The sequence below is a fragment of the Chelon labrosus genome (genome assembly GCF_963514085.1).
Source record: "Chelon labrosus genome assembly, chromosome: 2".
Classification (NCBI taxonomy): domain Eukaryota; kingdom Metazoa; phylum Chordata; class Actinopteri; order Mugiliformes; family Mugilidae; genus Chelon; species Chelon labrosus.
The window spans coordinates 27385423-27399956 of NC_140338.1; the positions used below are offsets into that span (position 1 = coordinate 27385423).

At 39.5% G+C, this 14534-nt stretch overlaps 1 protein-coding gene across 1 annotated transcript; it reads left to right on the top strand.

Moving 5' to 3' along the window:
• Window positions 1–1119: 1119 nt before the first annotated feature.
• LOC311494819 (polymeric immunoglobulin receptor-like) lies at window positions 1120–9532 on the top strand (the record flags this gene model as incomplete). The annotated part of the gene is made up of 6 exons (XM_084554055.1): window positions 1120–1125; window positions 3937–4297; window positions 4368–4681; window positions 5383–5445; window positions 8299–8659; window positions 8730–9532. 6 exons carry the CDS (start codon window positions 1120–1122, stop codon window positions 9053–9055), a joined length of 1431 nt encoding a protein of 476 aa, XP_084410181.1. The 3' UTR covers window positions 9056–9532.
• Window positions 9533–14534: the final 5002 nt, after the last annotated feature.

Consider the following 14534-nt stretch of genomic DNA (forward strand, 5'->3'; position numbering starts at 1 on the left):
TGAATTTTGAGATGTAGTTATTATGTATACTGTATATTCATGGTTTTTACTCAGATACACGTTTGCTAATACCTAGTAGTGTTCAGTGTTGATAATGCAATCTACATTCCTTGTTTGAAATTGTGGGTAACCACTTTAGCCAAATACCCAAAATGTACCATCTATATGTAAAACTAACTGATACAAACAAAGACATTCAGAAAGAGAAGTTCAAAGTAATAAGGCACATTTATCTGTGTGGTGTAGTTCTGTACACATGTGTAGTAATGAATACTACAGGTTCCCATGCTTTATACTTTTTACTGCCCTAACAGATCCAGTAACAGGAATTGTTTTTGTATGGTCTGATTGGGCCTCCATGTCATGTGCCAAATGTCCAATGTAGCATTGTCATAGTTTATAGTAATAAAACCCTCATGAGGGATTTAGATTGAGTACTCTCACTATTATTACTTGAAGTAGGGTCTATTATAATACTTCTGTACTTTTACTTAATGTGTGCAGGATGGATTTTTATCAGGTTTTATTGATACTTTTACGTTGGATTGGAATATTTTGTTCTATAATTAAGTGTTGTTTCATTGAACCAGAGCATGACTGGAGATTTTCAAAGATAGAAAGAAACAAAATATGCAGGTTTCTTCAAAAGACCGTCAGCTGGTCACACCTGTCCAGTCAGTTTAACTTCCAGTAAACAGAGTTTGATACTCAAGGGTCCAACCAGGGCTGGAGCTTTCTCCAGAAAAGCCTGGACATTCAACTTTCTACTAAACATACAGTCTCTCTGTTACACGGCTTCACTGTTACATCATTAAAAAAGACACAAGATTGAATTTAACAAGCATGAATGAGTCCATAAATGTTGCATACTTGTGTATTTATACTGCATAAATGTTTTCTTCTCTAAGTTTGACATTTTGATCATTTACCAATCTGCCTGTCTGTGTTCAGGGTTAGTTAAAATAAAGCAGTGGACTGTACATGCCTGGCTGTGCTTTCACTTGGATCATCCTTCTTGCCTTCATTGTGTAGAATGTGAGTGTGTAATTAAAGTACAGAACTCTGAACCACAGGGGCTGACAGGGTGCTGATGTTAACCCTGTGTGAGGGGGTCACGTGATGGCGGTGAGCTGGGCAGATGCTTTTGCTAGAGCTCTGTACCACTTGGTGCTAATTATCTCATTATCCTGACAACAACCGGTCGCTATAAGCGATTTTTGTTATGAACACAACAGGCTATGTCCTTTGGAAAACTATTGGCCACAAAATGGGTAATATTTTACAAAGGTCAGTAACGCGCGTTACAATGCATTTTCACCCGAAATTAATTGGTGTTTTGTTTTTATACTATCGCCAAAAACACCGCGAGATCAGCAGAGGAGAAAAATTCAGCCAGAGAATGTCTAATAAGGGGAGAAGTTCCACTCTCAGTGAACTTCCGGCTTCTGAACTGTTCGTTACAATGGGACTTAATAGAGAGTGGCGAGGCTCACTTAGACTTAGACAGACTTTATTTGTCATTTTGATTTTCATCAAAAAGAAATTTCGGTACAATGGCTCTTAGTACAGCAGGAATATTTAACAGAAACAGTATGTACAACAGAAACGGTATGTACAATTTCCAGGAACGTATATACAGAATATAATAAATATAAATATAAATATCTAAGAAGCTTGAAATGTAGATAAATATTATTGCACGTTCTTAATTACAGGGTAATGGGAGTGGGTGGAGGGGGTACTGTTTATAGTGTGTTGAGCAGTCTTATGGCATATGGGATGAAACTGTTTTTGAACCTGACTGTTCTGCTCTGTAGGCTGCGAAACCTCCTTCCAGAGGCCAGCAGTGAGAACAGTCCATGTTGGGGGTGTGAGGGGGCTGAGGTGATGTTTTTGGCCCTTGTCAGACAGCGTCTCTTAGCAGGACGTAGACGGGCTCTGATTCAGCGCAAATTGTAAACGTTTCTTCCTGTACGGCTGAAGCAGGCTCGACGTCGGACAGTAGCCCGTTTTTAGGGGTGCTCAAGCACCCTAAATTTTGTCCCAGCACCCCTGAAAATAAGAGTTAAAAAAATGGTTGTTTTATTTTAAAAGCGTTTGTCTATGATAAGATGACAAAAAAAATAGCACAATCGAAGAAAGTATGTGGTTTAAAAATAATATTTTAACGAGGAAATGCAGTACCCCCCCCCCCCCCCCCCCCCCCCCGTGGTATCCACCTCTCTCGTTTACCCCTCCCTCCTCCACGCACGCAGCGCGCACACACCTTAGGTTTGGCTGACCACCCGAGGGGCGTGGCTCCTGTAAGTTACCAAACGATCTATTTACTTTATCACTCAGCACCAACACATTACATTACAGTCATTAGCAACAGCCCTAACTTTTACTGTTATTGTTATTGTTCAGTAGGAGTTTACTAGCTGACGTTTCTCTCTCTCTGGTAAGCAGTGCAGGTTGTCAATCAACCTTTGTCCACAGTTTATATTAAGCTTTTGGTTTGTGCATATGTGTTGATGTTAAAGCCAAGGTTTAAGACTAATACTGCCTATCTACAGAGGACATTTACAGCTTTTGCAATGATAACAAATGTAAAGGGGTGGGGCCTTTCTCATTAAGGAAAATTTCGTCCATCCATCAGTTATATGAAATCTTAAAAAAAATATTATTATTATTTTTTTTTTTTCTTTCAGCATTCTAATTACCTTACAAAGATTGGGGAATTAAAAAAAAAATGTGATTGGATAATATTTTTTTTCCTGGTAGTCAGGAGGTTAGCTTGCTAGGGGTTGCTTTTTGGACGTTTATTGACCTTAAGTTAGTTTTGCACTTATTGTTCCTACCTCATCTTCTCATTTAAATGCAATTTCTTTTCTTTATTTTTTAAACTGCGCCTATTACATTCTTCTGTTGTTAGCCTTAAGCCTAGGAGCATAATAAGATACATTTAGAATAAGTATATATATATATATTGGAGAAAGTAACTTAAAAGTAATGCAGTAGTAGTGTAATGCCTTACAATTCAGAGACAGTAATATTACAATATTATTAATGTTACATTTCAAATGTAACGAATTACTTTGAAATGACAGTAACAAGTAATACATAATGTATTACATTTTTGAAGTAACTTGTCCAACACTGTTCAGGGTACTCTTTTGTGGGAGGAGATTTCAAATGACACTTTAATGATTCCAAATGTAATAACTACACGACACTGTAAGGGACAGTACAAAATTCCGCCAATTGAATAGCCCGGCTCTAAAACATACCCTCACAAGCAATCTCATTCACAGATTGCATTTATTTTTACTAAATCCTAAAGCATTTTCCTCCTCATCTTTTCAAAAATGGATTCATCATTGAGGTCATCATTTAACCCTCGTCAATACTGTTGACATAAATACAGAACCGAGGAATTTCCATATTTTATCATTTGCATTATTGAACATCACCATCATCATCGGGCGAGAGGTGGGGTACATCCTGGACGGGTCATCAGTCTATCAGACAACCATACACACTCACATACACTCACTTACCCGGAGAGAACCCATGCAGACACAGGGAGAACATGCATGGCACAGATTCAAACCCGGAACCTTCTTGCTGTGAAGCATCAGTACTAACCACCACACCATTGAACCACCCACATCACGTGTTGTGGGTGGCTAAATGTAGCCATCAGATGTGTTGAATAGTAAACACGCTGTTATTTCCTCAAAATATTTCACACAGCGTAGTTTAAAACAACATCCCGTTCAGTTTTTATATTTTCCTGTTGAAGATGTGGACCGTTCAAGATCTGCTGTTCATCCTCTGCAGTAAGTTCTTGACATTAAATGAGTAAATATATCTGTTTTAGTATTGACTATAATAGAAGCAGCCGATGGCAGAGAATCACACCTTGGTAATGGTCATTATACAGCAGGAAGTTAGAAATATCCTTTTCATGTCATCTTTCTCTTCACAGTTGTTCTCAGTTATGTGACCAGAGCAGCAGGAGTGATCCATGTGTTTGGATATGTGGGCAGAGATGTTAACGTTTCCTGCTCCTATGATCAGGGTTATGAGTCTTATGAGAAGTACCTGTGCAAGAACAACTGTGGCAACAGTGATGTTCTTATTACGACATCAGAAACAAAGAAGAACAAATACTCCATCTATGATGACAAAAAGAAACAAACCTTCACAGTGACCATCTCTGATCTTCAGTCTATGGATGCTGGGAAATACTGGTGTGGGGTGACAAGGACTGGAAAAGATATCTACACTGAAGTAAAGCTGGAATTAGAACAAGGTAAATAAAATTTAAAAAGTGTGTCCGCAATTCAGTTATCCATCCAGTAAATATTGTTTCTTCTTGACAGACCACTGCTGCAACAATGTGGATAAAATTCAAAGTCATGAAAGAGGTTCAGTGTCCATCATTTGTCCGTATGAGTTTGAGTACCAGAACAACCTGAAGTTCATCTGCAGAGGAAAGCAGCCCTCCACATGTCTGCAGCAGGCAGTCATCACCTCTGACAGCAAACAAAATGGACGCTTCACACTGACTAATGACAAGGAGTCAAGAAGATTCACAGTCAACATTACCAACCTGAACCAAGAGGATTCTGGGTCGTATCTTTGTGGTGTCCATAGAAACAGTGGACTGGATGTTTTCTCTGCTGTTGAGCTGAAGGTTGAAGGTCAGAGGTCATAATAATGGTTCATTATGTTTATCATGTCACATAGGTTTAACAGTGGAGAATATATTCATTAATTAAAACAGTTTGTTACATTACCATTTTTTCAATTTGAAGTGCTAACTTTATAGAGAGTCTTTAGTGCATTTTTTCTCTGACAGCCTCTCCACAGGAAACCAGCATTGAGGAACCTGTCACATCACACTCAACATATGACACTCCCAAACACAGTAAAGGTGTGTGTGCGTGTGTGCATGTGTGTCTCTATTAATGAAAACTGAACAGGAAGGATAGAGGAAGTGTGTATTTGTTAACTATATTCTGTATGTTTTATTGATTTTACAGATATGACACTTTTGGTTTACACTCTGCCTGCAGTTGTGGCTGCACTGCTGATCCTAACATCTGTTCTTATTATTTCTTTTAAAAACATAATCTGTAAATTCAATATGACTGTAATGAACAGTGCTGAAGCAGGAGTGGAGATGAGACCCAATGACGTGAGTAAACATTGGTGTTAGAATATGCATATTGTTGCTAAATGACAGTCTGACCTGTACATGTCTTGGTTAGATATCTAGGGTCTGCTGCCAGAGAGGCAGATACTGTATAATGAAACAGTATTAACCAGCTATCAGTCTGTATACAACGACTAACCATCAGTCTCATCTATGTATCTGTCTCATGTTCTTTGTAGATTTATGATTCTTGTGAAGAGGCAGCATACTTCGACGCTGGCTCATCAGTTCCTCAGAGCACGGTGAGCCATGAAATGAACGCAGAGGAGGATCAACAGTGTACCTACCAAAACTTCATCACAACAACAGATATGTACTGTAGCTAATATGTCAGACACCAGTCCTAACTGGGTTTGCATCGTCTCAGTTAGCAGCTGCCAGTGGTGTTTAATGCATCTGAAATCCTCATGTGAGTAAATGTATCCACCAAATGCTGTCATTTCTGTAAATAAATAAATATAACTGTGATACAGAGAGTTTACTTGTCCATGAAGCATTACATTAGTATTGTTGTCTTTACATGCTACATGATACGAACACTCTCAGTTCAAACCTTTGACTCAGTTAGGGAAAACAGAGACATCAACAGGTAACCATGTATTACTGTAATATTCAAACTGAACAGAGGTCAGATTTGTAGGAACTATTTTCTGTCATGGTATTTGACATGACTGCATGTGATTAGGATGGTGTATGAGGGATGACTGTATAAACCACAGTGTCCATGTTAGTCTAGAAACATTATTAATGGATGTGTTTTAATCATTTTTCAACAACATATGTCTGGAGGATACATTCATCTGTAGTCATGAGATTTTGACAGTAAAAAGATAACAGGCGAAACATATAGATATTATGCGCATGTGATATACATGTTAAGGATGGTCACTCATTTCAAGCAGTGTAAGTAAAAAGTAAAAAGTTCCTCATGACAAAACGACTGCTGATGAATAGATTTGGAGTTCTCTTTATATCTGTGTGGAGCTTCTGATCAGGACCACTACAACACATACTGACTTGTGGTTAACGTGTCAAACTGCACTCTCTGCTGATGACTTTTATTATTACAGTTAATATTTGATACCTGATCATCATCACAGAGGAATCAAGTTAAATCTGCAAGGCTGTACTTGTTTAAAATAAATACTTTAATCACTATCATTGCATCCAGTAGTCATGTCTATGTAATACGTTGCTCATATTTATGCATCTACAGAAAATTATCACCCAATTCTGCAGTCCTGCCTTAAAGTTCCTCATAAGAGAAATCAAGGCCACAACTGCACCGACATGTTGCAGATTCATAGTGCAAGATGACTTGTTCCAGTTTTTACTCAGTGACAATCACAGACCTGAAAGCAGATGATGCTGGGTCATGCTGCCGTGGTTCAGACTCACTCTGGAGTGTTGGAAACCAAGATTCAACAGTCAGTAGGTGAATGTATATGAATAAATGCACTGATCACATATTAACTATTTGTTTAGAAACAGTTCTTATCTAAACATATTCAAGTTACAGTTATATAATGAATATGGAGACACAGGGCAGACTTTAGATTGAGTGTATTCACATCCCAAGTGAAGGAAAGGTGCAGGAACAACAACCATCATTTATACACAGTGCCTTATTTTCAAGGGCTCAAAAAGGGATTGGACAGTTGCCTCAAAAGCTGTTTCACTGACAGATGTGGGATACTTCTGCATTACTTCCTCATCAGTTAAGCAGATGAAAAGTTATTTCCAAGTGTAACATTTATGTTAAGAAACTGTTGCCATGATCATAAGAGACTCTCAGTGCAAGTGAATCAAGCCATCCTTAGGCTGTGTCAGACTGACGGGAAGAAAAAAAATCATAGAGAGGGCTCATGTTCTGAAGCATACAACATCACAGTGGAGACAGTGTGATGCATGAGTTTTAACTGCACCTGGTCACTGTATTGATGATGTGACAGAAGACTGAAGTGTCTAGAGATTAACTGTCTGCCAAGATTCAGCCTTTTATCATCACACCTAATGTTTGTGTCTATAGATCAGATACAATCAGAACGAAGCCACACTAGATGAAGCACTACTTATGTGACTGTTGTCATTCCTAAGGAAAAAAAAATAAGAAATCTTAATCTGACCATGAAAACTGATACAAATTTCTTCAATGCCTTGCTCTGTCTCTGTGGCTGATTATCATATGTTATTGTTTTCTTATAGAGTGGTGATGATCCAGGAGATGCAGCTTCCTCAGAGCTGGGTTTGTAGCAGCAGCAGAGCTCCAAACCGCTTAGTTTAATCCATGCAAAGACAAAAGTGTAAAAACAAGAGTTACTTGTTTTTATGATTTGAAAGTGTGACTCAGTGACTTTAAATATACAGTAAATGTTATTTAATAATTGACACAGCTGCAGCATCTTTCGTCACCGTTTTAAAATTTGTCGCTGTGCTGTATCTTCGTGGTTTGAAACCATGTAACTGCTGGTGATATAATAAAGTTGTGAAAGCCTAAAACTTCAGTTTCGAACGGGAGGCGTTTTATTTAGAAACTTTGAAGGATGTACTGTATAGTGTACTGTAATGGGCTGGTTTGATAAACTCACGTTGTTTGTGTTCAGTTCTGTTGTGTCCAATTAGTTGACATTGTTGCTGCAGTTGGACAGTGTGTCTTCCTGTTCCTGATGACAGTGAATGCACCACGCGATAGACGGAAGATGCCTTAAGAGCTGAGAGTTTTCCGAGCCTTAGGTAAGAGATTCAAGTTGTTCAGGATTTAATAAACGTGCAGAAAATCCTCCGTAGCTTCCTTTGTGTGAGACGCACCGATTAATGTGTTTACGCTTCAGATGAGATTGACAGACGACTCAGCCAATGACTGGCACTCAACGAATACGCGTCTCTCGCTGGGTGTAAATATTCACTGACACAACTCAGCTCGACATTAAACTCACTGTTGTTTCCTCAAAAGATTTCACACAGTGTGGTTTGAAACAAGAACCTCTTCAATTTTTATATTTTCCTGTTAAAGATGTGGATCGTTCAAGACCTGCTGTTCATCCTCTGCAGTAAGTTCACAACTTGTTAATGGTCATTATACAGCAGGAAGTTAGAAATATCCTTTTCATTTCATCTTTCTCTTCACAGTTGTTCTCAGTTATGTGACCAGAGCAGCAGGAGTGATCCATGTGTTTGGATATGTGGGCAGAGATGTTGACGTTTCCTGCTCCTATGATCAGGGTTATGAGTCTCATGAGAAGTACCTGTGCAAGAACAACTGTGGCGACAGTGATGTTCTTATTATGACGCCAGAAACAAAGAAGAACAAATACTCCATCTATGATGACAAAAAGAAACGAACCTTCACAGTGACCATCTCTGATCTTAAGTCTATGGATGCTGGGAAATACCAGTGTGGGGTGACAAGGTTTTTCAAAGATATCTACACTGAAGTAAAGCTGGAATTAGAACAAGGTAAATAAAATTTAAAAAGTGTGTCTCCAATTCAGTTATCCATCAAGTAAATATTGTTTCTTCTTGACAGACCGCTGCTGCGACAATGTGGATAAAATCCAAAGTCATAAAAGAGGTTCAGTGTCCATCGTTTGTCCGTATGAGTTTGAGTACCAGAACAACCTGAAGTTCATCTGCAGAGGAAAGCAGCCCTCCACATGTCTGCAGCAGGCAGTCATCACCTCTGACAGCAAACAAAATGGACGCTTCACACTGACTGATGACAAGGAGTCAAGAAGATTCACAGTCAACATTACCAACCTGAACCAAGAGGATTCTGGGTCGTATCTTTGTGGTGTCCATAGAAACAGTGGACTGGATGTTTTCTCTGCTGTTGAGCTGGAGGTCAAAGGTTAGAGGTCTCAGTTATACCTCATATTATTGCAGTAAACTTATTTAATGTCTGGTAGAACAGCAAAGATGACTAAAGCTTTTCCACCTTCTCAAAATGTACTAAACAACTAAAGGAAAGTAGAATCATTAAACACATGCACATGTATCTCTAATGTGGCCTGCACATAGACTACATTGTGATTCTTACATATTGTTGCTCTTTCTGACAGTGTGGTGCTGTGTGAAGACAAACGCCACGAATGGCACTGCGGGAAGCACAGTCACTCTGCAGTGTCCGTATCCACCACAACACCAGAATAACAGGAAGTTCCTCTGTAAGGGAGACCACCTCAACAAGTGCACGGACATGGTGACGAGTCAAAGCAGGTTCACACTGCACGATGTTTCTTCCAGCTCCTTCTCTGTGACGATCACAAACCTGGAAGCAGGTGATGCTGGGATGTACTGGTGTGGTTCAGACTCACAGTGGAGAGCTGGAAACTACACCAAGATTCAACTGTCAGTGGGTGAGATCTATGACAATAAAATGAATGTCCTTGTTTGAACCCAGCTGAGTAAAGATGGGTTTCCTTGTAGACAGTGCTTCACACTAAGCGTACACAGTGTGCCAAAAAAAGTACTTGTTATAGAAGCTGGAGGAGCATGTGTCATTCTCAAAACCTCATTTAACCCCCAGCAGCCTTTCTATATCTCGCTAGATCAGTTGTTGCTTTCAGCATTTACCAATACTTATTGAATTAACTCATCTTAACTGCTTAAATAAGATGCTACAGCAACACTAGGAACATTTCCAATGGTGTACTAATTCAGTGTTCATAGGTTTAATAATCATCATAGTTTATAGAAGTTTATTCTAGAATAAAGTATTAACATCAATGTGATTATATTAAAGGTCACATCCCTTGACATTTATAATTACTCTTGATATAAAAGTTGATGGTTGACTTAGTGATCTGAGCTTGATGCCAACATGTGATCTCCACTGAGATGGTCAGCATTCAGATGTTTGAAGTGTTTGTTCATAGAAAAATTAGAGAACAAAATGGTGAAGTGGTGGGAGATACTGCAAGAAGAAAAGTTAATAGATCACCAGTTTTATATTACGTCTTTTTCTGGAGTGTTTGTTATCTCAACAACTGAGGTTTTATATTTTAGCCAGCGTAGCTAAAAATAATGTTGTTAATACCAACATTATTTGCATTACAGTCTTTCTGCCGACCACCACTGTAATCGAAACTAATTCAACGTACTCTGCTGGCAAACTACTTAAAGGTACGTGTGTGTGCATGTGTGTGTGGGGTGGGGGGCATGAATAGTGCTATCAGGAAGTGTATAATTTTACCCTGCTCTGTTTGTGGTTTTTGTTTTTCAGATGGAGCACTCTATGTGGCTGTCTTTGTACCTGCTCTACTGCTCATACTGATAGTGGTCCTGATCATAGTTCATAAGTATAAATGTCACAAAGTGCAAGGTATATTTCACTGTGCACGGAAATGCTGTATTTATACACAGACAAATGTGTGACCATTTTTTTCAATGTGTTTTCTCAGAAGCTGGAGTGGGCATCATTGGACAGTCCAAGGCAGCAGGCGTACCAAAAGGCGCAGCAGAAGGTGCAGCAGAGGTAAGAAAGCAAAAGTTGAAAGTCACAAAACAACTCCCTGATGATTTTATTGTTAGAAGGGCATAAGTAATCTAAAGGTTGTGGGATCACCCCAAAAAAGGGCTCTTTTACTAATGTAGTACAAACAAATAAATGTAAAGTTTTAAATAATTACTTATCACTGGATTTTGAAATATATGAATAACAACTTCTCCTTTAAGTTGTTGCTTCTGTTTCAGATTTATGCCAATCAAGAAACTGCAATGTTCTCAAAGCAGACGACCTCCAAACTGCAGGGTGCCTGTAATGACTACGGCGACGCAGATGACGACCAACCAGACTATGAAAACGTCACAGCAACGGAAGAAATCTACTGTAATGAAAATTTCCATGTGTCTAATTACAGGTGAATTTTGAGATGTAGTTATTATGTATACTGTATATTCATGGCTTTCACTCAGATACACATTTGCTAATACCTGGTAGTGTTTAGTGTTGATGATGCAATCTACATTCCTTGTTTGAAATTGAGGGTAACCACTTTAGCCAAATACCCAAAATGTACCTTCTGTATATAAAAACTAACTGATACAAATAAAGACATTCAGAAAGAGAAGTTCAAAGTAATAAGGCACATTTATCTGTGTGGTGTAGTTCAGTACACATGTGTAGTAATGAATACTACAGGTTCCCATGCTTTATACTTTTTACTGCCCTACATGTTTGTAACAGATCCAGTAACAGCAATTGTTTTCGTATGGTCTGATTGGGCCTCCGTGTGGACATGTGCCAAATGTCCAATGTAGCATTGTCATAGTTTATAGTAATAAAATCGTCATGAGGGATTTAGATTGAGTATTTTCACTATTGTTACTTGAAGGTCTATTATAATACTTCTGTACTTTTACTTAATGTATGCAGGATGCATTTTTATAAGGTTTTATTGATACTTTTACGTTAGATTGGAATATTTTGTTCCATAATTAAGTGTTGTTTCATTGAACCAGAGCATGACTGGAGATTTTCAAACAGAGAAAGAAACAAAATACGCAGGGATCTTCAAAAGACCATCAGCTGATCACACCTGTCCAGTCAGTTTAACTTCCAGTAAACAGAGTTTGATACTCAAGGGTCCAACCAGGGCTGGAGCTTTCTCCAGAAAAGCCTGGACATCCACGTTACACGGCTTCACTGTTACATCATTGGCGAAGATAAAAGATTGAATTTAAAAAGCATGAATGAGTCCATAAATGTTGCTTACTTGTGTATTTATACTGCATAAATGTTTTCTTCTCTAAGTTTGACATTTTGATCATTTACCAATCTGCCTGTCTGTATTGATGGTTAAAATAAAGCAGTGGACTGTACATGCCTGGCTGTGCTTTCACTTGGATCGTCCTTCTTGCCTTCACTGTGTAGAATGTGAGTGTGTAATTAAAGTACAGAACTCTGAACCACAGGGGCTGACAGGGTGCTGATGTTAACCCTGTGTGAGGGGGTCACGTGATGGCAGTGAGCAGACGCTTTTGCTAGAGCTGTGTTCCACTTGCAGTAGCGGTTTTAGGCAGGGGCGAACCGGGCAGCCGCCCGGGGCGGCATTTTCCATGACACAAGAGCGGCACGCGAGCACTTGGAAAAAAATAAAATAAACAAATAAATCTGCGCTGCTACATGGTTTTCTATTATCTGTCATATCTGTGTGGGGAATTGGCAAATTGTCGCCCCCTGCAGCTGCAGTCGCCCCTGCTTGCTGAGAAGGTGCCGTGCACAGAAGCTGTGTATGAAAAAGAGAAAGGGGGGGGGGGGGGGGGGTGCGCGGGGGACAGTTCACCTCTGGGCCTCTCCCAAATTGAACGGACGGTGGGGGTCCACTGTATAAAAGGGCTAATGTCAATCACAACTTGACTTTCTTCCATATAACGCACATTTCATTCATAATATTATAAATACAGGCCTATGAGTTCTGCACGTTTTTGTATTTATGAATTGTGTGAAATGGCCAAATAAAAATAGGTAATAGAAAGCGATTATGTGGTCACCAAGGTGAATTGGTTTAATCTTGACTTCTGGTCGTGAGTGACAGCGTTGGGGCATGGAAATCTGTTGATTGTCGAGTGTCAAATAAACGCAGAGAAGGACAGAAAAAGGTCAAAGCCATCAGGTGACCAATTTAGGAAAAAAAGAAAAGATAAAGGTATGCTATGTTCTCTCTGTGTGATTACAGTATCCATGACATGGATGAAGGGCTAATGTTAATTGTTGGTATACGTTTGTTAGCGCTCGGAGGTGGTCTCGCCCGGGGCTAATTCAATGTAGAACCGCCACTGCGTGGAGCAAACGGAGAGTGGAGACTCTGGTGGAGCAACGCGGTAACAAAGTTTCACTCCATCAAGAAGCCACACGGAGGTAAATTGTATCAACACCCACGGACGTAATTTGGGGGGGGGGCAGGCACAGGGGCACATGTCCCCTGCACCTTTTCAAAAGGCCGTTTAGGTCCCCTGCACTTTTTACCGTCCAAAAACAATGTTACGCTATACAGTAAACAGAGACGCGTCAAGCACTAGGACCAAGCGGAAAACGGGCGCTCAAGCTGAAGCCTGTTTCCCTTAGTTTAGACCCGCCCACAAGCTTCTCGATTGGCTCTGCCGTTTCTAGTGTGATTGGTCGTCCCCGCTGTCACTCCACCTTGATTGCACACCGGTTTGCTCGTCTGCGGCCAGGAGTCCTTGTTAATCTGCTACTGTAAACTGGGCGTTTGTTCTGCCTGGGTCACGTCAGCTAGAAGGATTGTAATATCAGAGGTTTCATTTACATTAACGTTTGAATCGGTGTCCACGTGCGTATGTGCGTGCCAGTTTGATCTGCCCACCACTGGGTGGTGCTTTGTAAATGAGGTCTGTTTACCATATTCCATAAATAAGTGGTGGTACTGAGTTGGAGTGACGTTGACTAACAAGGTCAAACACAGAATTGGGTGATAATGTTTTGCTACATGCTTTACAACCAGTCAAACCAAAGAATGGAACATTAAACTTAAAAGTAACAACAGAAAACTAGAAGAACTACTAGAAAACACAGAGAACTGAAAGATTAGAGTTTTCTTAAAAATACTTGTGTTCCCCCCACTTCTGAAATCAAAATTCCATCCTTGTCAACACCATAAACAATACATGGACATTTTTAAAAACAAAAAGTGTGCACACAGAAGATAAACTGAGCTGATCAATCCCAAAGTTTTGGTGTTCCAAATCAAAATAGACTTTTTGTTGAAAAACTGCCGGTGATTTTTGTTTTTTTGAAAATGTTTTGGGGCTTTGTGTGTGATTTAAAACAATGGTAAAATGGATGAGAAAAAGGGTGATGAGGTTGAGTTGGGTAAAACAGCTGCACTTGATGGTACAAAAGAGGGTGTGACTACTGATGAAACTGATGGAGTTAAAAAACGAACAGTAAAGCATACAGCAAAGGCGCTGCTTGCTAACTTAAAGATTACAATACAACAGTTGATGGGTGAATCTGGTTATGAAAATGACAATGTCAGTGTCATTTTCAGTGTGTATCAGTTGTTGATTAATAATGCAAAGGATGTTCATAACGAATTGCTTGAGTTGTTGCCTGTGGGAGAAAAGGAAAATCATGAGGTTTGGTTCAAAGCAAAACTTTTGAGTGTGAATGAATTTTCGCAGAGTGTTGCAAAATATCGAACATGTGTTACTGACAAAGTGGTCGAAAATGTTGATAATCCGGGTGATGCAGAAATAAAACCCACGGATAGTGTATCAAATGTTGGAACAAATTCCTCAACTAACAGCCGCAGCAGTTCACGATCAAGCAAATCATCCAAATCATCTATTATGACTCTGAAAGCTGAAGCCA